The sequence below is a fragment of the Chenopodium album genome, chromosome 25 (genome assembly GCF_948465745.1).
Source record: "Chenopodium album chromosome 25, dcCheAlbu1.1, whole genome shotgun sequence".
NCBI classification, from domain to species: domain Eukaryota; kingdom Viridiplantae; phylum Streptophyta; class Magnoliopsida; order Caryophyllales; family Amaranthaceae; genus Chenopodium; species Chenopodium album.
Genome location: NC_137858.1, coordinates 9,735,139 through 9,761,169, shown reverse-complemented (window position 1 = coordinate 9,761,169; position 26,031 = coordinate 9,735,139). Strand labels below are relative to the sequence as shown.

Genomic DNA, 26,031 nt, shown 5'->3' with positions numbered 1-26,031 from the left:
ATCAATCTCAACTCACAAAGGGAGTGGCATGATATGCCTTACCTTAACCACTTTCATCGCACCCTCTTTCTATTATTACTCACCACCCTTCAATACACAATAACAGCCCAACCATCACCAACAACTTCGGACAACTACGACTCACCTTTACCCACCAACGCCATCATCATCCTCATCGTCGTCGTCTCCTTCGGTGTCCTCACTTGCTGTGCCCGCCCATTCATCTCTTGCTTTAGCGCCTACATCTACGGTGGCACCCAAGGCGGCGAAGGCGACGATGGTGGAGTACGACAGAGGGAAAATCCACGTGGACTTGACCCTTCTATAACAGCCGCTTTTCCTACATTTTTATTTTCCGACGTTAAAGTCCACTTGATTAGTAAAACGACGCCGTTAGAGTGCGCAATTTGTTTAAACGAGTTCGTTGACCATGAACATTTGAGGTTGTTACCTAGGTGTAGCCACGTGTTTCATCCTCATTGCATTTCACCTTGGCTTGCATCCAACGTCACTTGTCCTGTTTGTAGGGCAAATTTGGAAATTCAAGTTGACCGTCCGAATTCTCCTACGTCCCTAGCGCAAGTACTCCTACAATCGTACGAGGATGAATTAGAAACGTCGTCGTTGGATCAAGTTTCGCAACCTACTCGTGGTGACGATCAAGGGGACGATGTGATCGTCCATGTAGGATCATCTCCGGAGGTTATAATAAAAAGTCCTACGATAAATACAAACAATGGAGTGGGTGAACGTAGGGGATTTTTTCCTAGGTCACATTCGACGGGGCGTTCATTGGTTGAAGATCGTGAGAAGTATACGTTAAGGTTACCTGACGAGGTACGTAACAAGTTAAGGAATATAAATAATATAAGTGGTCTACCCCCAGCAATGGTTAGTCCACGGACCGGGTACCGGTCCAGGAGAAGTAATAGTTGTGTTACAATAATACCAGGTAAACCGGACCATTGGCGGTTTACTATGAGTCCGCCTTTTATTTCCCGGTCAGGATCTACCGGGATGGCAGAAGGTAGCAATAGCAATAACAATAATAATAATTTCGGGGTGATCATGAGAAGTCCTCGGAGTTTTTTTAAGTCAATGAAATCACCAAAGAAATCACCATTGAACCGTATTGTTCGATGTGATGACATAGGTGAACGGTCATCGGATAGATTATGGTGTAATCCTACGTCTCAAGAAGTAGAATTAGAGCATCATTAGTGGTTTAATTTGGTCAATGAAATTTGAGTATTATTATTGTAATTTTTGGATTGTGACTGTTTGGGCGGTTAAAGTTTTGCTTATGACATTTTTTTTTTTTAAATGTATATGAGTAATATTTTTTGTAATGATGATTGATGAATATGTGAAGGGATATATATTATATTACATGGTAAAAAAAAAATGGTATAACATGGTCTAACTCATTTTTTTTAAAAAATTATACTATTAATAAATTGATTGTCAAATTACATACTAATTCAACTTAAATTGATGTCAATTGTCAAGTATTAACATGAATACACTTACACTTTTAATTTCATTTAATTTTAAGTTGGCTTTTGTGAATCGACTGAATCCCACATCATCTGAGAGTACGGTTACTTTTACTTCATTCAATTAACTAACATCATGAATTTTCAAAGAAAAATAAATTTTTAGAATATGTTTGAAATTTGTCTATATTATTACCCTTTTGCTCTCTCCATTTTTGTACTGAAATAATCAAAGGAAGATTTTAAAGAGGAGAACATGAAAATTCATCAATTTCTAAGGACCAATATAAAACATGTGACATATTAAATAATACTCTGATGATAATCGTGTATACATATACTCCATTCGTTCTTTATTGATTTTCCTACTATTTGTAGTTTAAAATAAAACAATCAAATAAATGAGAGAGTTAGTGAAAAGTGAGTTGTTTTGTTTTCTATGTAATCACATACACATGAATACATAATTAATATTACTAGTATAACAATTGCAATTGAATGAATTGTTATCCCTACCTTATAAAAAGTACAAAACTACTCTTATGAATAGTGTTATACCAATTCTACCTTATAAAAAGTACAAAACTACTCTTATGAATAGTGTTATACCAATTCTACCCTTTAAAATGTGTATTTACATTTATACCCTCATTAATTATGTACAAGTTTCTTAAATGAATAGCGATTGGACAATTATACCATCTAAAATGTTAATTTACTTATTTGCCCTCATTAATGATAATTATCTCTTTATTTTATCTATTAAAAATAATGTGTAGACATTTATACCCTTAAAATATTTCTTTTTATAATTTCTCTCATTATGCTGCTAATAACTAAAATTTTAATATATGTTCAAAGGGAAATAGATTACTGATATGACTAACTATACCGCGCGTATCGCGCGCGTTAGCTGCCCTAGTTGTAGAAAAAGTACATACTATACATATGCTATTATGCTGTAAAAAGTCAAGTGTTGTTACTTTAAAAAAAGTAGCATAACATAAGTACTATACTTGCTAAAATTAAGAAAGTTGTACTATAATACATCAAAACTCGCATCTACTTTCAAAAGATACTTCCAAACTCCAATTAACACAATTGTTTACAATTTTGTAATAGCAACATAACAGGTCAATGACTAAATGACTAACACGCTAGAGGCATTAGATGAAAATCTAACTAATAAATTATCATCAAACTACCCAAATCGCATGTTTAATGGTGCATATAATTGTAGATTTAGAATATACATTCATATATTTGGAATATAATCATACTTCTATGCAAGTAACAATACATGCTAACCAGTAACCACGTACTATAATAATCCAATACTATACTACCTAATAATTCATGTACTAATATTGTTCATAAAAGTTTCCCTACTATAATTTTCCTAAACAACTTAAATGGGAAGAAATAATTCATTGTATTTGCTTCTATTAGTAATATCACCAGTTTTAGTATCAGCTGATAAGGGTAAATCAGCATGGTGGTCAACCCTTCTCATCTCAGTCACATACATTGGGTTCATCATATTCGCCGCTGGTTTGGCGATATGTTTAAGGCGTTACCGTGAGCGTCACCTCCTCGACAACGATAACGTTGAGCGTGCGCCTGGGTTGGACGTGGAGGAGATTGATTCTCTTCCGTCGCTTAGGTTCGCACAGATAAAAATGTATAGGGTCGAACAAGGAGAGCAGCAGGAGTTAGAGTGCGTTGTTTGTCTTAGCGAGTTTAAGGATCAAGAAGTGTTGCGCATTTTGCCGGATTGCCTTCACGTATTTCATCCTCATTGTATTGCGCCTTGGCTTGCTTCTCATATAACGTGCCCTGTTTGCAGGTTGGTGTTTTTTTTTTGTCATCCAAATATATACATATATTCGTTATCTATCATAAATCTTATCACTTTTTTTGTTGGGATTTACCCATATGTATATGCATATGACGAATAATTATCATTACATCGAATAGTGGATGGTTAAAGCGAGGAATAGTTCAAATGGTTAAAGATTTCTACCCGATTTCAAAAAATTCTAAGATTGATTCTCATTATATGTTTTGATGGCTTTCTAAACATCACACAACTTATGGTACTCCGTATGATGATAACTAGTTTATTCTTCATAAGGTTAGTTAGCTATATAGCTACTTCTCTTATCGTCAATCTGCATATGATTTAGGATGGACCTCACGTCCTCACTTATCTTATGTGTGAAATTAGTGGGCTCTCCTCCTGTCGTGGACCTAGGAGTGTAGCCCGTAGTAACAATAATAATTTCGGGGTGATCATGAAAAGTATTTGTAGTTTTTTAAGTCAATGAAATCACCATTGAACCGTATACTTAGGTGTGATGACATAGGTGAACGGTCATAGGATAGATTATGGTGTAATCCTACGTCTCAAGAAATAGAATTAGAGCATCATTAGTGGTTTAATTTGGTCAATGAAATAATACTACCATGGTCAATGAAATAATACTACCACTAATTGTCAATGCAAAAAGTCAAATGTTGTTACTAATTAAAAATTAATGAAGGTACTCCGTTTTAGGCTTGTTGCATAATAACTAAGTACGAGTACTATAGTTGCTAAAATAAGAAATTTGTATCATAATACATTAATACTCGCGTCTACTTTCAAAAGATACTTCCAAGTTCCAATAATTAATGAGTAACACAATTGTTTATATTTCTGTAATACCAACGTAATAGGTCAACGACTAAATGACTACCACGCCAGAAGCATTAGATGAAAATCTTACTAATTAATTATCATCAAACTACCCGAATTAGCATGATTATTTTTTTTATTTTTTTTTATTTTTTTTGACAACAGCAATTAGCATGATTATTGATGCATATAATTGTAGATTATAGAATATACATTCATATACTTGGATTATAATCATACTTCTAACAATACATGCTAACCATTAATAACCACGTACTATAACTATAATAATCTAAATACTACCTAATAATTCAAGTACTACTAATAGTAATATTGTTAATGTTGCTAATAAAAGTTTCCCTACTAAGCTACAATCTTCCTAAACAAAAATAAATGGGAAGAAATAATTCATTGTATTTGCTTCTATTAGTAATATCACCCGTTTTAGTATCAGCTGATAAGGGTAAATCATCAGTATGGTGGTCAACCTTTCTCATCTCAATTGTATTTATTGGGTTCATCGTATTCGCCGTGGGTTTGGCGATTTGTATAAGGAATTGCCGTGAGCATAGCCTCCAATTCGACAACGGTAACGTTGAGCGTGCACCCGGGTTGGACGTGGAGGAGATTGATTCTCTTCCGTCGCTTAGGTTCGAACAGATAAAAATGTATAGAAATGAAAAAGGAGAGCAGCAGGAGCTAGAATGCGTTGTTTGTCTTAGCGAGTTTAAGGATCAAGAAGTGTTGCGCATTTTGCCTGATTGTCTTCACGTATTTCATCCTCATTGCATTGCGCCTTGGCTTGCTTCTCATATCACGTGCCCCGTTTGCAGGTTGGTTTTTTTTTTATCTTTGCAAATTAGTTTAGCAGAAAATATACTCAAAGAAAAGAATACGTGAGCAAAAAAAAAAAAAAAAAAAAAAAAAAAAAAAAAAAAAAGAATATGCCTATATTATCTATTAAATGTACAATATACATTTAGGTATCCGAACATCGGAAGAAAATATTCTTCATATACTCTATACGTGTATCATAAATACTTCCTCCGTTCTTATTTAGTTGATAGTGTTCAATTTAATCATGTATATATATATATATATATATTAAGGAGTATTAAAGAGAGGAGAGAAAATGATAAAACAAGTGGGCTAGACTAGTAAATGCAATGTATAAAACTTATCCAAAAAGGAAAAGTGTCAAGTAAAGATAAATTTTCTAAAAAAGAGTACGTGTCAGCTAAGAAAAATGGAGATAAGTAATTTTGTACGAGTAATTTATTTGTTGGGATTTACCCATATGCATGTGAAAGAATAATTATCTTGCATCAAATAGTGGATGATTACAATGAGAGAAACTGGCTAATTCAGTTGGTTAAAGATACCTTCTTAATTTCAGGAAATTCTGGTATCAATTCTCATAATCCATCGTTATAGCTTTCTAAACATCAGAAACACGTTTAGTACTCCCATATGATGAATTGATGATAAGTTTGATAACTAGTTTATTCTGTAATAGGTTTGTAAGCTATATAGCTACTCTTCTTATCGTCAACCTATCATATTATTTAGGATGGACCTCACTCATCTTATATACGTGTGAAATTAGTGGGCTCTCCTGTAGTGGGCCTAGGAGTGTAGCCCATAAACCTTAAATCTATAAAGTTTGGTCACATTAATTCAAACATGGATTACACACCTTCACACATTTGCATATGTGGCCACTACTTTCTACAACTCCCAGTACAATCACTACTGTCCACTACTGCTGATTTATGCATTCATTACTTCAAGATAATTTACTTAACTAAATGACAAAAATAGTAAATAACAGCTTAGGCAATCCACTCTAATTTTTTAAATTTCTCTGCCTTACCTTCCACGTATGCAATTATAAGATTTATAACCATTAATTACACCAAATCAGTAACACCCTATCAATAACCCCTGACCAAACCATTAACACCCTATAAGTATTCCCTGCCGGACAATGTGACCAGCCGCATACAAAAATTTGTATTAATTAATGAGTAAAAAAACATACGGAAGGGGAAAAAAAACAATATCAAGTATGTATTCCATTTAAAATATAGTAGTTTTGTAAAAAAAAAAAAAAATATACATGATCAATGTATATAGAAACTAATACAATACAAAAGTCAAAGTAAAATAACTAATAAAAAGTCGTATTGAGTTTAAATAGATTAAGCTTAATGGACTCGAACTTGAAGTAAGGAAAATTGGGCCAAGAATAGAGAATGAAAATGTGTGGTGACTAGAGAAAGTAAGATAGTGGGGCTCATGCAAATGATAAGCTCATCTTAAGACTTTGGTTGTTTAAAAAGAGTATATATATGTAACTTAGATTAATTAATAAATTAATTGATCTTAGTTATATTTGGCCCCAAACTAATTAAGAAAGGACACCATTTACCAATTCATAGTCAAACAGTATACAACCTCTCCGATTATACGAAGTTACAAAATGACCACTAACCCCCAATCATGCACCTTAACATGTGAAAATTAATTAATTATTAATTAATCTATTAAAATCAAATTATGATCCAACTTGACCATGTTTGGTACATAGACTAAAAAAATTACTCTATACATGTTATGTAACACTACTACTATCCAACCTAAGCATGCAACAACCAAACCAACAAACACAAAGTTATGCAACAAAAAAACTTTAAAAAATAGTGAAAATATAATGAGGAAAGATCATTTTTTTGTGCTACTTTTACTTCTATCACCATCTTTGGCATTTGCTGAAGATGGAAAACCAAAAAAATGGTGGTCAACACCTCTTATAATAGTCCTCTACATAGGGTTCTTCCTATTAGCAGCCGGTATAGCGCTATGTGTACGCCATTTTCGTGACCGTAACCTCCCTCTACACTACCAACATGGGCGGGAGGAACGTGGTTTGGATGCGGAGGAGATAGAGTCACTTCCTTCACTACGATTCTCCGAGGCTAAAATGCACCGGCTTAAAGAGGAGGACCGGCAGGTGGAGTGTGCCGTGTGCCTAAGCGAGTTTAAGGATCAAGAGGTGTTGCGTATTTTGCCTGATTGTTTCCATGTTTTTCATCCTTCTTGCATTGCTCCTTGGCTCTCTTCTCATGTTACTTGCCCAATTTGCAGGTTCGATTTTTTTTTTTTTTTGGTTAACCCTTAAGTGCTACATGATCTAAATTATAAGTCTATAACAAGCTAGATAGCTAACTAATTACAAAATTGTATTAAAATTATTTAGGATTAATTGTTCAAATTTGGCTATAATATGTATAAGCTAGAGTACTTAGCTTATATATGTGCATCAATACTAAAGGTAACCAGACCAAAATCTATTAAAGTTGATAATAAATATATTTCTAATGTAAAAACTTTAGGATATGGATAATGGTCTGGTCATATGGATTACTCGTATTACTTTCTTACAAATATAATTTTCACATGCACCGAGTATTTAATAAATAAATTATCATCGTCATTTTTATTCATATATTTTTGTTATTATATGAGATAATGAGACTTTAGGATAAATACGGTGTACTACTGTACTAAAATGTCTTTGCTTGTCATCTCATGAGTTGTATTTTGTCTCTATCTTTAAAATTTAGATCTTTCTTGGAATTTCCAACATCTTCGATCATTTAGTTTAATGAGGATTATTTTCTTAAGATGTTTTGGAATAATTATTTGATTAGTATATTTCGTATATTACTTCATCCCTTTTCACTTGTCCTAGTTTATTTATGCGATTTTGTTGATGAATAAACAGTATCACCACACGTAAGTGTCCCACATTAGTCAAAAAAAAAAAAAAAAAGTTAATCACTTTATAAGACCAAAGGGCTACTCCTCTTATTGTCATATGGTGTTGAGATGAAACCTACTTTAATCTTGTGAAGTGGACTCTCTTTCATAATTTGCAGGTGCGACTTAGGCCCGCATTTTATAGATTTACTAAATTTCTTGCCTCACTTTATTTCAGTATTTTGTTTTCACTCTACGTTTCGGTTTGGGTCTCGATCACATGAATACACCCATTTCTTAATCAATTTATCTATCTCACGCTCCTAAAATTTAAGAAGTGTTACGATTCTATGACTTTTAATTGCTAATATGGACTAGTAGAGCAAGTAAAAAGGGTAGGAGGGATGATAATATTTTTATAAGCATTAATATTTTTATTTTATACACAAGAGTGTAATATATTCATCTTAACACCACGTAATTAAGCTAAATTAATTAGTAAGTAAAAAATGTTTAATGTTTTATTGTGAATGCAATTTTAGTTGACAAAAACAATTAATAGAGATAACGTTCAATGGTAAAAGATTAAGGGGCTGTTCTGATATGATTGACTGAACTGAAGTGAACTGAATATTTTATGTGAGAATGAAATTTAGAACTGAACTGAAAATAATCTGAAGAGAACAGGCCCTAAAAACTAAAAACTAAGAAGTCAATGTGTCTTTAGCTTGTTTCGTTTTTTAGATAATTAAGAATCTTAAATTCTCAATCAACTACTTAATTATTTGCTACTACTTTGCCTGTTTGCCAGATAGCAATTATATAATGGACAACCCTCTCAAGTCCTCAACAACCAACCTACATGCTAAAATAGATTATATACTGTCTTGGTTCAAAATTAATAATCACGTTACATAGCTTGTTCAATTCATATTTTCTCCATATATTCTTATATAATTTACAATTAAGTTTTTATGAATATTTTAAAATAGTATAAGTGATTATTAAATTATTTCGCATGGACGGAGAATAATACTACATCAAGCTAAGAGTTTGTCATGCATGCAGGTCCAGCTTAGAGCATAGGCAAGGATCTAGTGTGAGCATGTCCTCCGCATTTGATGCTACTTCAGGTCCATTGTCACAAAGATTTGGTCATAGTGGTTATTTTCAGCACATTGTCGATGACAACAACGATGATCTCGATCACGATCACAATCACGATCATGATCATGTTACAGTCAACATTGAAGGGTCCTCAAACTTATTACATTCGGAAATGTTGAGTGTTGATGATCCTAGTACTCCTAGAGTAACTAGTGACATTGGAAAAAAGTTACATAGGTCTTACTCAACGGGTGACTTAATAGGGAAAGATAAAACTACTATGACTACTTCTTGGAGCCCATTATTTCCTAAAGAGAGTAGTCCAAAGAGTGATTATCATACAACAATTAATAATGCACAACATTGGAGTAGCATTATTTCTTCCAAATCAGATCGATTCGTAGACTATTCTTCATTAATGTTGATGCAAAAAACGAGGAGTGCAATTAGGTCACCAAGCCATGTAACGTCTATGTTGGAGCCGTAAGAGATAGATTGGTGTTGTCACTCTTAGCATACTCCTAAACTCGGAGCTCGAAATTTAAATCGAGTGTTATACATGTACAAATGGAGACATATTAGGCCGATAAGGTTGCAACAATTAATCGAGAAAAAGTTCATATGATAAGATGGTATGAGGGTTTTTTTTACTTCATTTTTCATCCCCTAATACTATTTTTTTTTTTCCTTTTTCTTTTTCTTTTCTTTTTTTTTTTTGAAACTTTTTTTTCCTTCTTTTATGGTGTTTATTTGTAACTGTGTTATTTGTTGTTCTCCCACAATTTTATTTATTTTTTATTTATTTATTTATTGAACAAGACACCTCCCTAGATATTTATGGGCTTGGGCCTAGTAGAGTCTCAACAAGCTTAATTTGAACTCTTATGATGGCCTGTTTAGGCTAGCAGGTTATAATAGACATGAATGTGACTATGTGAGACTTGTCACAATGATCCTTGAAGAGATAGATGTCACTCCCTCTATTTCTACTTTTCTAGTAGACTCCCATTTTGGAAATGAAATGAAATAAAATTTAATGAGTACAAATTTATAAACAATAAATTCCTTTTGCTTGATTCATTTTTTAATCTGTAGTTTCATACTATCATTCGTTTATTTATAATTAAAGTTGAATCACATTACTCGTAAACAATAATGCGTGTGTATTATTTTGTTTATTTTGATTTAGATATCTAATAATCGGCTCAAAACAGTCATATATAGACGATAACAAAAGATCCAAAAGCTGAAAACAGTGTTGTTATTAAGATAACATAAGATAGCTCGAGCATGTGTATCTAATTATCTATCATGAGTTTGTCTCGAATAAGTTAATCAATAGTCGGCTCGAATTCAACCTTACTTGGACATAACAATAACTTAGAGAGTCGAACATCGTTGTCAAAATTTTATGATCATTAGCCATCTTTTTGAAACTTTGAATGTATACATTTGTAAGTTATTCCACGTTTAAGAAATTAAATAAATGTTTATGAAACCAAGCAACCATTATATTAGTCTATATATTAAAGAATGTCACTTTGATTACTTAATGGCACCTAATCTTTTGTTCATACTTGTACTACATATACTCTTTGTTCTTATTACTTATGTTACATGTAAGCCTTCAAGGCGTTGCTACGACCTACCACTTTTGTCCTTAGTTATAGTACATGTAGTCCTTGTTCGTAATTACTCTTTATTAAACATGATCTAATTGCATCTATGATACTGATTTTATTTTTATAAAATAATCTATCGTAAATTTGAAGATACCAAATTAAGATGTCATATATATTGACAATATATACTAATTGCAAAATCAAAACCAGTACCTTATTATATAATTTCACAGTACGAGTTTTTGCACGAAATACAAACTAAATATATATAAAATAGATTAAGAAAGGGAAATTTAAAAAAAAAAAAAAAAAAAAAAAAAAAAACTAATGTAAAGAGCCAAGTTTGTAAGAAATCGAAATTGCCTCTTTTATACATAACCTTACAATTAAAATATATAGTGATATCGACGTTATCTCCACTATAAACCAGAAATGAAACAATGATTTTATTATAAGTTGTACGTATAATTGTATCTCTAATTTAGCTTGTTAGCTGTATAAAACGCTATCATTATCAATTAAATTGACTTCACAACTTGTTCTTTTGTTTTGGAATAGTATAATTATATAACAAAAATAATACAAGTATTACAATTATTGAGAATGTACACATAGACCTTGCTAACTTATTGCAGGCAAAACAAACTTCTCAATCAACATGTTTGACTACATATAGTATTCTCGCGCCAATTCAACTATATATGTCAATAAGTATCTTTAATTTTATTATTTATATACTTGTATAAAAAAATTTACTCCAATGAATCATAGAATTCGTACATGGGAATCCTCCTCTTTGGAAAGATTAAGTAACATTTGTACCTCTTCAATGAATCACCGTACCTGATTTAATTTTATCGATTCACAATGTTGTGTTATCTTCAAAACCCAATCTTTTCGATTCAGTATGGATCCAACTAAACGTAAAACACACCCATCACACAATACTCAAAAATGGGATTAGAAACTTTATTTTTTATGGAACACTTATAAACTATATGTGCCAAGAACTTAAATCACCACCAAGTAAATTTAGAGGAATCATTTCCTACAAAATTCGACCTATTTTTTTATATAGGCCATAACCGATCAGAGGTTTTAACCGGAGGTAGGGCGGCCATGCTCTTCGAGCTATTCATGACCAAACCGGATGATACCATGGACCGAACCGAACGAGACGGAGCATTAAAAAGTGGTGGAGTCATAGCAAACCACCCACACCGGTAAGCACTCCTAGGACTAAGCATAGACCGTAACATCTTAGACCGATTTGGTATATTATTTTGAACATCCTCGGGTAACACTAGCGTAAACCTCTCCGAATCCGCCATAGAATGCCCCGTCGAATGTGATCTAGGAAACTTTCCTACAATCGTCTTCGTCTTTACATCCTCACTATCAACAAACTCCATCGAACTACCAAAATCGCGGTGTGAACCATCCGAATCATCATGTAACGTTGTAGGAATATTAATTATACTATGTGATGATTTAATGTTACCTGGTTCAGGCTCTAGGGAGTGCCTACACACGGGACACGTAACGTGTTTTAATAGCCATTGATCGACGCAACGAGGATGAAAAACATGGCTACAACCCGGTAATAGTCGTAAGGCCTCGGGGTCTTGGAACTCGCTTAAGCACACGGCACATTCGAGCTCGACTTGACCTTTACGATGTTGTTTTACGTCCGCGTAGAAGTACGTAGGAAGGGCCTTGATGAACTCGGGGTCGAGGCCTTGGTTGATTAGTTGACCGTCGGCTGTCACGCTGGGGTTGATGGGGGTTACGTTGAGGCCGAAACATCCGTCCGAAAATTGACGGAGGAATACGGCTAGGCAACCCGTGAACATAAAAATGATTCCCATGATTATGATTATAACGGTGGATGGTGTGAAGGGCTCCCCGGAGTTTCCTTTGAAGCTATCTTGCGCCGCCACGAAGGACGGCGATAGGAGGAGCAAGAGGAGGAAGGAGAATTGATAGTGAATTTTGTCTTGCATTTTGTTTTTGGTGGTTTTTTTTTTTTTTTTTTTTGGATGAGGTTATATTAGCTTAACCTTAAGGGGTGTGTTTTGGGGAGTTGGAAGAGTTGAGAGAAGAAGAGAAAATAATTGGGGATATGATTAGTAGGAGTGAGTGTATTTGAAGAAATCTTATGAGAAAATGAGTTAATTTTATGAATGTTGACTTGAGGTGAATATAATCCTCATAGATATAGGTAGTTGTATTCTTGTATAATATAATGGTGACGTGCTTCCCAAATGGTTGCTACTTGGGGAGTATTAGCTTGTTAAGGTTCCATCTAATTGTAAAGCCTTAATCATTTTCCAATGTTAATTAAGGATAAAGATCACCTAATAAAAACGCAAAAACTCGTGTAAGATTTAATCTAACATGATGTTTGATTACTCCGAGGTAGTCATGTAGTCTTATATACGATGACTTATCAAATAAGGTTTGGTCTAGTGAAAAGTTTTGCAAGTTTGTCTTACAACCATAAAAGGCAAATCAAATTTCACTTAAGAAACTTTGGTCGGTTTTAAAGGGGATTCCCCCCCCCCCCCCCCCCTCCCAAATGACCTACCTTGGCTCACTATTTAACTCGCGTGTTGATCAGTGAGAGATTCTAGATTGAGAGCGCCTTCTCCTTAGCCCTTATATGTGGGTAAAAAAATTAGTTCATTAGTCTCTTGTGACAAAAAATAACTAGATATGGATTTTGACTTGTTTGATCATAATGATTTAGCATGATTCAGAATTATATTAAATTAGACCTTATCCGACCCAACTCGATCGACCCAACCAAATTCAATTTGATCGTCATAATTGACACATATAGTCTTATGACGACTTGTCAGTTATCACATTGTTCAACTTATTACACTGTCACCTATAAATTGGGGCGGTGTTTGAGATCGAAGACCTTGATCATATGAAAATATCCTCACGTTTAATTTAAAATATTAAAAAATATATAATCGTAAGTATAAATTATTAATGTGTCTATGTCTTTCAATTTCGCTTCCTTGGATCGTACCTACGAGACATACCACATACCATAATTCTATTACAATAAAAATATAAAGGTTGTTTTAAATTTCGTCGTAGTGCTATGTCATTAAGTATCATCATTACGACATTACGATTTGCGAGTATATCTCATTCAATAGTTCTTATTCCCTCCTTAGTAGTGGTTGGGTTTTAACTTCTTCCTTGTTAAGGCTTATCAATTTAGGAAGGGAAATAAACTATTGATCGAAGTCATGCATTTGAAGAACTAGATGTCTAAAATAATCTTATTAGTCTTTATCAATTGGGTCATTTAGATGTATTTAATTAGATTTGATACCTATAATCAAGGTCTAAGGGTAGATATAACTATAATTCTATAACAATGTGTTTATTTTAAGGAAAATATCGGAAGATTCTGGATTTTTATCACTTGTGAGTTGTGATATTTATCATGCTTGCCTAGATATTTCTTATAATCTTGTTTTTCTATGTATCAAGTCTGCGACTATTATTTTAATTTGTGATTAGTAATTTATTTGTATTAATATGTATCAGCCTTTTACAGTAGTCAGTACTTACATTTTCTCCATGGACAATAATTAGTACGTATGAATGTAAGGTAGTACAATTTATAATATGAATTTGATCTATTATTTGATAGTGGCGAGGTTGATTGGTTTCCTTTGTTTTTAGGCTTAGGTCCTATTCACTTTACCTTTAAAAAACATCATTTAATAAAGATAATTTCAGTTAATTAAATTAAATTCAGCTCAATAAAAATAAGTCCATTTCAGCAAAAATAATTTCAGTTCAGTAAAATAAATTCAGTAGTAAAAATTTGTAAACTTAAAGAAGAAATATAATAGAAAATCAGTAAAAATAATTTAAGTTCAGCAAAATTAATCTGAGTTTAGTAAAATTAATTTCAGTTCAATAAAAATAATTTAAGTTCAGCAAAAATAATTTTAGTTTAGTAAAAATAATTTCAGTCTAGCAAAATATAAGGTGAAGTGAACGGGGCCTTACAAAGTTATTTCGTTAAAGTTGTGTGATTAATATTAATTAATAGAGTATTAAAAACATGATCAATGTTGAAGCCCAATCGAATTTTACACTTTATCCGTTAAAGAACCAACTCAACCAAAAACTTAATAGGCCTAAAAACGCCATATACCCTCACTCTTCAACTCTGGAGTAATAATTGAAATACTAATTTAATGCATATTTATATGGTTTGCAAAGAATATATTCAAAGAGTCTAATATATACACAGAGCCTCATTATTTATTTCCAAAGTCCTAATATATAGAGAGCATTTGTTGAATGCACAAGCTAGCCCATATATCTACTCGTATTTTCTAATTAATTTAATGCTCTCTCTATCTTAATAATTTGGACTTACGTTGCTTTGTCTTTCATCTCTAATTATAATCTTCCTTTAGTTTCTCTTGAAAATTTTCCATTATTGTATTGCAACTGTCCACTAACAGATGTGATTACTAATTATTGTTTACAATGGCCCTTCATATTCATATTTTAAGTTTTAGATGCGATTACTACTACCTCCGTTACACATTATTTGCAACGATTTGACATAAACTAGAGAGGAAAAATGTCTAATCGTTGCAAATAATGTGTAACGGATGTAGTAATTATTTTAGATGGACTTCATATTCCTATTTATAATTTAAATTTTAAAATTACCATTACTGGGTCATTGTCAGTGTCATTTTATATTCAAACATTTGTTAGTTGACCCACATTGATGAAGAAGGAAAAGCGACTAAACCTCCTTATAAGTTAAAATCAGTTTCCTGATTTACTAAGAGTATCACCAACATAATATATATAGAAATAAACCTTTACAACATTGACATATCAATATATCATGCATAAACCCTTTGAATATCACTAATTACGAAATGATACTACTCGTATTAGTTAAAGTCTTAAAGATGGCTATTTTTAATAATAATCTTTGGATGTGATAAAAACTTCATGAAGGTACGAAGGAATATGTTTCAGGATCGAGATGTAAATGTGGGTTGACATGAGAGCCTAAGGCGGGTCCGGGATATGGACAAATAGTCTGTAATTTGTGATGTAATCTTTCTAGTAAGACAACTACTTAAAATATTGCTTTATTTGTGACCTTCAATATTACTCAATAGACAAACCAAATACAACTGTCTAATCAAATTGAACAAGTATTATACGTAGTATTTTCTTGAGTATTCTAAATTTCTAATCGACAAGTATTTATTTTTCTTAAGTAATTTGACAGCTTGAGTACAAATTTATTTGACAATTGACATTTTATTTATCCAAACCAAAAATTAATTATATGACAACTTACATTAGAATCTTGAGGTACGTACTCTAGCTCATGATTTAAACTTCTTCATATTTTATTGTTACATATGTTGCTACTTTTTTTCTTTTTGTCATGCATCATCAAATATATTAGGGATTGTGAGTGATGAAATTTGACCTAATTGGACCTTAGGAGTGCCTCAAAAGTTTCAAACGAACGAGAAAAAAAGATCAAGTAATAAAATATAGATGGAATCTTGTAGAATATTCATTACGATAACAAGATGATAATGATCTTATAATGCATGTATACATGCTTTGTTGTATTTTTATTCTCGTAGTATTTAATTAGTGAACTTATTGACATTTATATAATTTTTATTTCTCAAGGATTGTGACCTTATTACTAAAAATTTGAACTTATAACTATTAGTGGCAGAAAATATGTTTCTAACATTGTAAAAACAACTATTATAAACCTGGGGAGAAAACTAACCCATAATTAATTAAAAAAAAAAAAATAAACAAACTTGAACAAAGCCCATTTCTTCATTCAATTAGAATTTTAGAACATAAGGAGCATGACCATGACCATGACCATGATCGGACTTTAACAACTTTATGACATAGTAAGTACATACCCACGTATTTGAAAAGTGAGAAGTATAATTGATTGAACTTGACATCAAGTTACCAAGTGAATCTCTAATCAACTACGCTTAGTCTTTGTTAGTTACTTGCATTATTTTTGTGTTGGCCTAATGGTCTTTCAAAGTTTACAAATTCTAAAGAGAAAAGAGAAAAGAGAAATGTAGCTGGTCCAGTAAACATTGATTGTGATACCACCTTAGCAACAATTGAACTACCCTTAATATGAAAATCCAAAATAACTAAATAAAAATAGTGCAAAAAGCCCAAATGAAGATCTAAATAGAAGCCCAAAACTATAATACTGTCTTTTCATATAATTGGCCCACTTCTCATTAGACAACGGAAAAGTAAAGTCTCTGCACGGGTCTCTTTCCCTTGGGCCTTTATTTTTTTTAAAAAAAAAAAAAAGATGTCAAAATTATACTAAAACTATCTTCATTAAAATAAAAATTATTTTTCTGTTTCAAATTAGTTGACACGTTTTTATTTTTTACACTATTTATAGATTTTAATTTTGGAAAAATTTGTCAATTACTATTTGATAATAGGGCTTTTTGTAAACTACTATCCGCTTTTTTTACTACCAAAACAATCATAATTGGTACAATGTTACCTTCAACTGAAGACTTAATGGCTTTAGTGACGTCATTAACCATCTAGTAGACCAATCTAATCTAATATATATATAAATAAAGTAGGCATTTTTGGAGAGCATTGGGAGCGCCACATAAGAAAAGGTATATTTTCGATCAATTAAAAATTAGATTTCTATTTTATTTTAGAATTAAAAAAATCACTCGCCACCTAAACAAAAGTGACGAATGAAATTTTAAATTTTTGCCACGTAGGTAAAAACGACGAATAGTAATTTATTAGGATTTTAATTATTTAAGAACACTAAATTTTATCATTTTTATTTGTTACAAAACTAAAAATTATCTTTAGATATTAGGATTTATATTATTTAAAAAAATAAAAATTATATTTTGATATTTAAAAAATAGAAATTATCATTTGATGTTAATGGTTTTATGTAAATATCTGATGATATGATATTTTCATACAAAAATTTTAAAACTTATAATGCAAGAAAACAATTAAGATATCGCCAAAAAAATATTTTTATACAAAATGTATATGAAAATTCGTGCATCGCACGCCACATAAGCAAAAGTAATATTTCGACCGATGAAAAATAAGATTTATATATTAATTTAGAATTTATATTTTTAGTCGCCATTTAAGAAAAAAGTTAACAAATGAAATTTGAGAATTGAAAACAAAAATAGTAATTTAAGATTTAAATAATGAAAAAAAACAAAGATTATCTATTATATTATCTTTTACATTAGGATTTATATTATTTTAACAAATAATTAGAAATTAAAAAATATATTTTGATTTAATGATTTTATCTAACTATCCGATGAATGAGATAATATTTATTTCAATTTATAAATTCAAGTTCTATATACTTGAAATTTGAATAAGAATAATTTAAAACTTAACAAAATATTTTATCTTAAATTAATGTTAAAATAATAGAATAGAAAATAAAAACAAAAAATATTAAGAAATTACAATATATATATATATATATATATATATATATATATATATATATATATATATATATATATATATATATATAGAGGAAGGCTCATGTAAGAACCCTCCTCTATATAAGAACCCAATCTTATATAAGAACCAATCTCAGCCCTTTATTAGTTTTGATCTAACCATCTAAAATGATCTTTTAGTAATGGCATTTCTGTAATTTTGAGAATTTCGTATTTAGAACATAGAAAAAAAAATTTAGAACATAGAATAAAAAATTTAGAACATAAGTAGAAAAACTTTAGAACATAAGCAGAAAATTTTAGAACATAAGAAAAATAATATGAAAGATAGCAAAAATTTAGAACATTAACAACCAAAAAAGTTTGAACATAAGAAAAAATAATTTAGAACATAAGTTGAAAAAAATAATCGTAGCATAGGTAAAAATTAATAACATAATCTGAAAAAAATAATTTAGAACATAGAAAATCTTTAGAACATAAGCTGAAAAAATAATTTAGAACATGGGAACAAATTTAGAACATAATCTAAAAACAATTTAGAACATTAAAAATAATTTGGAATATAAGTAGAAAAAATTTAGAATATAGGAAAAACTTTAGAACATAAGCTGAAAAAATAATTTAGAACATAGAAAAAAAAATTTAGAACATAAGCTGAAAAAAATAATTTATAACATAGGTTCAAATTTAAAACATAATCTAAAAAACAATTTAGAGCATTGGAAAAATTTGGAACATAAGTAAGAAAAATTTTCGAATATAGGAAAAAGTTTAGAACATAAGTTGAAAAAAATTTAGAACATAGGAAAAAGTTTAGAACATAATTAGGGTTCTTACATAAGAAAGGGTTTTTATATAAGGTGGGGTTCTTACCGGATCCCTCCCCTATATATACAAAAATGAAATATTTAAAAACCGTGCATCGCACGGGCTTACATCTAGTATACTTGATAATTGGCTTAGATGGTGAAATGATTATTACCTCTACTTTCAAAAGCTAATATTTATAACTTTTCATAAAAGCTGCCCTAACCACTACTTTGCGAAACACTCACGTTTTTTTTTGTTAAAAGCTGCTCAAACGCTAGCACCGAACAAGCCCTAATTCCCATTCCCACGCCCCGTAACTTCTTACTGACTTCCTCTCCCCTCACTTTCATTCAAGGACGGCGCTGCTCTCAGATCGACGTTGGCCGACCGGTGTTAGCCTGCTTGCCTTTAGCCTTCTCTGAGTTATCTCTCTTCGACAAAGCAAAACTCCAGTCTTGAGGTTTAGTTTTTAATTTTTAATTGAAATTGTGATTTCATTCATTTGTGAATATATGATTCTGTGAATGTAATGTATTATGATTATTATAGGTGTGCCTTGATTCGAATTATGAACCCTAAGTTTGCAAAATTCTTTTAATATTTCGATTCTGGTAGTCAATCATTGGTTTTTTTGGGTTTGATTGCTTATAATATTTCATTTATGTCGTTCTATTGTTGAGAGGGTGGCGAAATTACGAATGTCCGCCCTTTCTATTGGCTGTATCGGGGAAGGAATTGGATGTCCGGTCACCATTGGGGAGCAGGATGGGAGGAATTGGATGTTCGGCCTTGGGTTGGGGAAGGGAAGGGGAGGAAGTGGATATTCGAAGGTCAGAATTGAAAAGCAGAACTGAATTCAGAGCTCATTTTTATGTGCGATCTTGAACTTATTTTTATGTCCTATTGAGCGGGTCATTGTTGTTATCAGTTTGTGTGTTGTCATTGTTCTTAGTCTTGAATTGTGGTTACTGATGTTTGAGATGATAGCTGTTCTTTCCTTTTGAAGATATGTTCCTATATTGTGATTATAGATGTTTAAGATTAGTAATTTGTGTGCTGTCATGGTTTGTTTCTTTATCGGGGACAACTTGCTCCAATATTGCAACTTTGTTTAAGCTACCTTTAGTGTGAGACTATGAGCTGGCTAAAAGTACAGGGAAAAGAAGAAAAATTCTATCTCAGAATCAATTAGACTTGAGGGTGCTGCATGGAGTGCGTAACTTACTTCCTCGTAGAATCAATTAGATTGTTTTGATTAAGAGTAACTCACTCATAGCTCATGCCAATAAGACTGAAAATCTGTGTGGCACAGGCCACAACACTCCTGATAGTCCAGTAAGCAGCAGTAGGAATGTGTGTCATAGCAACAGATAAAGGCGGCTGCTCGGCTGAGATGTACTGCTGAGGCAGCTGCCTGAACTCAACAATCCTCTTTGTAGGTAGTTGCTTAAGGACAGCAACAGACTTGGCGAGAGGGTGACTAGAGAAGAGCTGAACCACCAACCCAAACTCTCCATAGGCTATTGCTAGTATATATATTTAAAGAGGAGTTTTTTTTCCCAGTTTTTAGAGAGCCACGTAGGATCTAATTTTCGCAGCGTGCCACGTAGAATTATAAATCTTAGTTGTAGCCAATTAAATAAAAGATTATTAATTTTTTTTAGAATTAAATAATTCAAATGCCACGCAAGCAAAATTGGCGAATGAGATTTTTAAGTTTAAATTTATTAAATATTATCTTTTAATATTAGGAATTTTATCTAAATATATCACAAATTTTAGCTCATAAATATAGGGAAAAAAAAAAAAAACAAACAAACAAACCGTGCATTGTGCGGACTTCATCTAGTTATTCCTAATTTTATCTAATTTTCCTAATTGATTATTATTTAATTAAAATAATTACATCTAATCCCTCGATAGACAGGGTTTTTTTAGGAGGATTTATCTCTTTTGAAAAATCGGGTTTTTCTTCTCTATTTTGAAGGAGGGTTTGCTTTAATTTTTTTGTTTGATGGATTGTTATAAAGTTGTTTAATGAGTAAAAATATGTGCAGAATCGAAAAGGAGGTTAATCCCTTTATTACAATTAGATGAACCATACCAAAATTTTCATTACGTCTAAGCTACAACAAATCGATAAACCCCTTAATCAAAAAAATTAGTAAACCACAACAATATGGATTGAAAGAGAATGCATGATGTGCCATAATGATCGTAATTTTGTTGAAAAGATATTTTTATTTGATTTTGTCATGTATTTATTTGATATAAATTTCTCTATAGACGTCGTTCATCTAATTTTATATTTAAAAATATAACTTTATTAACAAAAAAAAAATAAAAATAAAAATAAAAATAAAAATAAAAAAAATTACTCTTAGAAATTATATGATTGATTGCCAAATGTCATTACTCCAAGAAATAAATCAAAGCAATAGACACCTTACACTCTCACTGTATCACACTATGCTAATTAAGCTAAATAAACCCTAACGCGTCACAATCCATATCATGTTCGAACTTGTTAAAGATGTGTATGAAGCGAGAACAATCCCTTTCTTTCAATCACATACTCCTCACACGATATACACATTGAGTTAGTGGTATGAAAAAGAGAGCATTATCTCCAAAAATATATACATGATCAAACTTGAATTTGTTTCTTGTATAGTAAGGAAAATGGTAGGGTTCAAATGCTAATAACTCTTGGCAAATAATAATATGCAAAGCTCAATTTGTTAAACAAGCCAATTGTCTTCGCAACTAGTAAGACCGTACCCTGGTCCACGCGATGTAACATGAGCTTTAACAATATTATCTTAATCGTGTACCATAATGCACCACCAAAGAGAAATATAGCATCTCAATTATAGACTTTATAGATACTGATTATAAATTTTTTATTATTCACACTTCCGTACTGATTGATTATGCATTTTGGCGTAATATAAAATCCAATTATTATTTTTTTTTTTTTCAAAAAAAACTTAACCTCTTTCCTTTTTGACTAAAATAGACAAATAGTAGGAGAAGTTTTAAAGTATTGTAACACTAGTTTTTGGTCCCGTGCAATGCACGAGTTTATAAAGTAAGATTTATTAATAATTATAGTCATTTGAAACTATATAGAGTTAGGGCCGGACCTGCTCACATTTACTTAATTTTAGTGTAGTTCAGTTCAGTTCAACTCCTAATTTCCCTCTCTCATAAAGTATTCATTTCAGCTCAGCTCAATTTAGTTCAGCTCCAATTAGTTCAGTTCTGTTCAGTTCTGCTGTAATCAGCTCAGTTCAGTAAATGTGAATAGGCCCTTAATTGAAATTAAATGACTTATGTAACAATTTAGTTTTTTGTTTTATTTTATTTATTTATTTTTTTTTTCAAATTTGACTTTATTAATGTCTATCTTTTAAATTCTTAATTATGTGTTGCATTAATAAAATTTAATAAAAGAATTTTAATTTATTAATAGAGTTTTTTTTAAAAAAAGTAAATAGCATTTTGGTGGGAAAATTTTACACAAAATTATGCCAAGTGTCCCCTTTGATGATTACTTTAGTATATAATAATATAAATATAATAATGCATGCAATCCTCCCAATAAGCTTGAAATTTTGTTATGGAGAGTTATTATGTACAAGATACTCCATAGCTTTTTTTTTTTAGGAAGTTAGGATTTATTGTCCTAATTCTAGGCTTTAGGAAGTTTGGACATATTTTTTCTAATTCAAGGTTTTTTTTTTTTTTTTTTATTTTATTTTATTTTATTTTATTTTATTTTTTAATTCAACCTAGCTAACTTGAGATCCTCAATCATTCCTTTCTATAATAGGGATTACAAATTAAGATTACATATCACATATGTATCAACTATTTTTGTTACTTTTGTTTTTAATATTATTTTTTTAGTTACATATTCCTAAACTATAGATGTTTGTAATCAAAGATGGTACGAGTTCAATTTGATTTTTGCTCCTTATAGATATCTTATTATAATTTAGTTAATTTGTTTGAAATGGCAAATGCATGATTGTGTAATTTCAAACTTATAAGCTAATGACTATATATATTTCAATTATGCCCTAATTAGCTTAATATCCATTAAAATTTTAATGTTCACCTCTAATCATCATAGTATATCCATCTAGAATCTAGATTGGAAACTATTGATTGAATATCTGTTAAATATTTAGCTTCTAATTTGCCAACCATGTATTTATTAAACCATACAATTCAAAAAAATAAAATAAAATAAATAAATATAAATAAAAAATAAAAAAATAAAACCCTACAATTCTAATACTAATGTCATGAATAATTGAGCATCAATGTCTAAGCCTTCCCTTAATTTTGCTAAAAAATAGTAAAGTCCTTCATAGTTCTTAAAAAACAATGGAGGTAAATAGAAATAGAAAAAATTAAAAAATTTCTAACAAAAAAAAAGTATAGAAACGGCTATTTTTACTGTCGTTGTCTTCATATTATTACGAGAACCACAAAGCTCTTTTTCGGGAAAAGCGCTAACCCACATAACCCCACTCCACTCGATCAATAACCCCAATATTAATAAAAATAATCCCTACTAATTAATTTATCAACCAAAATTATTAAAGCAAAGACTATGATTAAATACCATAATTTAATATTCTCAACAAAAACATAGACTTATTAAACTCCCACTTTATTATTACAATCCCTTAAAAAAAATAATAACTCGTAATTCAACACGTAGACCGCGTCTATTTATTTAGACCACTAAAAAAATTCCACCTCAAAAAAAAAAAGCCGTTATATAAATACCCTAAAAATAACCAAAAACCAACAGACTCTTCCCCCTATTTTCTCTCTCCTTCTAACACTCTGTTTTTCTGAATAACAATGGGTCGACCTCAAAAAATGAAAAACTTAGTCGGAATTCTCAAAGACAAAGTCTCTCTTATCAAAGCCACCCTTTTATTATCCTCTAAACCAACCACTTCTTTTCGTATCGCCGTCTTACGCGCCACCACGCACCGCCACCCTTCCGACCCGCCCCCGCTCGACGCGGTTTTATCTTTGGTTAATCATTATCGCCCTTCTACCTCCGGGGTTTTAATCCACGCGCTACTCCAACGTCTTCATGGGACCACCAGTGTCCACGTGGCGCTTAAGTGTTTGCTGACGCTGCACCACGTCATCATTCATGGTTCCCCTGCTTTGAAGGAGGAGATCTTGGGTTATTCGAGTGGACCGTTGTTGAATTTGTCGGGGTTTAAGGATGATTCCGGGCGTGACACGTGGGAGTTGTCGGAGTGGGTGAGGTGGTATGCTGACGTCATTGATCACGGTGTCGGATTGTCGCGTCGGAAGAACAGGGGAGGAGGAGGAGAGAGATTAGGGTTGTTGATTAATATGGTTGAGGTGATTTGTGGGGCCCCTGAAAGTCTGCATTATCAAAGAATAAGTTTGATTTATGAAGTAATTAAGCTTGTTGGAGAAGATTATCGGATGATTATGAGAGAGATTAATGCTATAATCAATCAATTTGGGAAGAAAAGGATTCAAGATTTGAGCAATGATTTAATTGGGGAATTATTAAATGATTTAAAAAGGCTCGAAAATTGCCGGGAAAAATTGGTTTTAATGTTCTTGAATAAGAAGAATGATGGGGTTTGGGAATTGATTGAGGAAGTGCGGAAAGATGTTGAGGAGGTTAAGGAGAGGAGAGAGAATATGAAATTAATAAAATATGAAAGGAGCGAGTCGACTCGGGTGGCGGAGACCCGAGTTGGTGAGTCGAGATCGGTTTCGGTCGTGCCGCCGCGGCGGGGTAGACGGTGGTTGGATGTTGAATGGAATACAATGGTTGTTGCTTCTTATGGTTGAGTTTTGATTAGTATTGTCAAGGTTTTCTCAAGTGTGAATTTGGAGATTGGTAGTTAGGTCCATTTTTGGAATATAAAAATGTGTATATTTTTATACTAGTGCTAATTTTTTGATGTACAAAAAAATCAGAAACATTCGTTTGGTTTTTTAATTACTTAGCAAATAAGAAAAAGAAATAGGAATAAGTCAGTAATAAGAGAAGAAACTGTTGTTCAGGTCAGTGTCTTTTTTGTGATTATTTCCTGATATGTGTGAATGAATTTAATGTGTGTTCTAAGAAACTTGTGTTATCTTTGATCTGCTTCCTACTGAGTACTGAGTTGGTGTGAATATGGATACTCAATACTGGTAGTCTGGTACTGATGTCATTTTTTTTTTTTATTTTTTTTTTTGAATGACTTAGAAAGGGCCTTGGAAGTCTAAGCTAGAAGGTCGCAATCCCAGCGCGTTAATTTTGAACTCGTAATTCCTAAGTTAGAAAATCTTATTTAAGAACGTGTTCAGCAAAATTAGTTTATTTTATTGGTGGTGGCCTGATGTGATTTTTATGACAAAATTGGGATGAATGATCTTATAATGTTGTGTGAATGAGTTGAGTTTGAGATCTTAGGGGGTGTTTGGTTTACAGAGTGGTATGAGGTTGGAATCAGGAATGGGGTTAAGGTGGTATCGAGTTGGAACTTGATACTTAATACCATATGTTTGGTTTAATTCTGGAATGGAATATCTCACTATTCTCTCCTTTTATTTGATACCTAAGGGAATGGAATGAGCCAAACCCATCTCCCCCCCAAGGTTTCTAAACCCCATACCTCATGGGTTTGAGGTATGGGTTTGAAATTCATATTTTTTGACAACCAAACATATGGTATGGGTTTTAGTCATTCTAAACCCATACCTCATACCTATATTTTGTGAACCAAACGCCCCCTGATCTTAGGCCCTGTTCTCTTACGTTGAAATTCAGTTCAGTTCAGTTCAGTTCAGTTCAGTTCAGTTCAGTTTTAGATTGGGATAAATGATCCTAATTTTATGTTAATGAGTTGAGTTTGAGATTTAAAAGATCTTAATCTAAGCCTATCAATCTTATAGCTTACTTATCCAGGATATCTTATTTCTATACCTAG

At 31.7% G+C, this 26,031-nt stretch overlaps 5 protein-coding genes across 5 annotated transcripts; 4 read left to right on the top strand and 1 right to left on the bottom strand.

Annotated features, from left to right (window-relative positions):
- Positions 1-33: 33 nt before the first annotated feature.
- Positions 34-1,310, top strand: LOC145613623 (E3 ubiquitin-protein ligase ATL6-like). The gene has a single exon (XM_081668719.1). The coding sequence runs from the start codon at positions 34-36 to the stop codon at positions 1,219-1,221; it is 1,188 nt and encodes a 395-aa protein (XP_081524845.1). The 3' UTR covers positions 1,222-1,310.
- A 1,598-nt stretch (positions 1,311-2,908) lies between these two features.
- On the top strand, positions 2,909-3,758 carry LOC145613622 (RING-H2 finger protein ATL39-like). Its single transcript, XM_081668718.1, has 2 exons — positions 2,909-3,342; positions 3,683-3,758. Exons 1-2 carry the CDS (start codon positions 2,909-2,911, stop codon positions 3,756-3,758), a joined length of 510 nt encoding a protein of 169 aa, XP_081524844.1.
- A 238-nt stretch (positions 3,759-3,996) lies between these two features.
- LOC145613621 (uncharacterized) lies at positions 3,997-10,005 on the top strand. Its single transcript, XM_081668717.1, has 3 exons — positions 3,997-4,012; positions 6,897-7,320; positions 9,004-10,005. The coding sequence occupies exons 1-3, from the start codon at positions 3,997-3,999 to the stop codon at positions 9,527-9,529; spliced, it is 966 nt and encodes a 321-aa protein (XP_081524843.1). The 3' UTR covers positions 9,530-10,005.
- A 1,727-nt stretch (positions 10,006-11,732) lies between these two features.
- LOC145613620 (E3 ubiquitin-protein ligase ATL6-like) lies at positions 11,733-12,667 on the bottom strand. Its single transcript, XM_081668716.1, has one exon. The coding sequence runs from the start codon at positions 12,665-12,667 to the stop codon at positions 11,735-11,737; it is 933 nt and encodes a 310-aa protein (XP_081524842.1). The 3' UTR covers positions 11,733-11,734.
- An 11,216-nt stretch (positions 12,668-23,883) lies between these two features.
- LOC145615077 (putative clathrin assembly protein At4g40080) lies at positions 23,884-25,185 on the top strand. Its single transcript, XM_081670150.1, has one exon. The coding sequence runs from the start codon at positions 23,918-23,920 to the stop codon at positions 24,902-24,904; it is 987 nt and encodes a 328-aa protein (XP_081526276.1). The 5' UTR covers positions 23,884-23,917; the 3' UTR covers positions 24,905-25,185.
- Positions 25,186-26,031: the final 846 nt, after the last annotated feature.

Excerpts from the sequence above, each read along its gene's own strand:
- LOC145613623 (XM_081668719.1), top strand. The coding sequence starts at position 34 with ATGCCTTACCTTAACCACTTTCATCGCACCCTCTTTCTATTATTACTC.
- LOC145613622 (XM_081668718.1), top strand. The coding sequence starts at position 2,909 with ATGGGAAGAAATAATTCATTGTATTTGCTTCTATTAGTAATATCACCA. Across the intron at positions 3,343-3,682 it reads ATAACGTGCCCTGTTTGCAG|GATGGACCTCACGTCCTCAC; the intron begins GTTGGTGTTTTT and ends CATATGATTTAG.
- LOC145613621 (XM_081668717.1), top strand. Across the intron at positions 7,321-9,003 it reads GTTACTTGCCCAATTTGCAG|GTCCAGCTTAGAGCATAGGC; the intron begins GTTCGATTTTTT and ends TCATGCATGCAG.
- LOC145613620 (XM_081668716.1), bottom strand. The coding sequence starts at position 12,667 with ATGCAAGACAAAATTCACTATCAATTCTCCTTCCTCCTCTTGCTCCTC.
- LOC145615077 (XM_081670150.1), top strand. The coding sequence starts at position 23,918 with ATGGGTCGACCTCAAAAAATGAAAAACTTAGTCGGAATTCTCAAAGAC.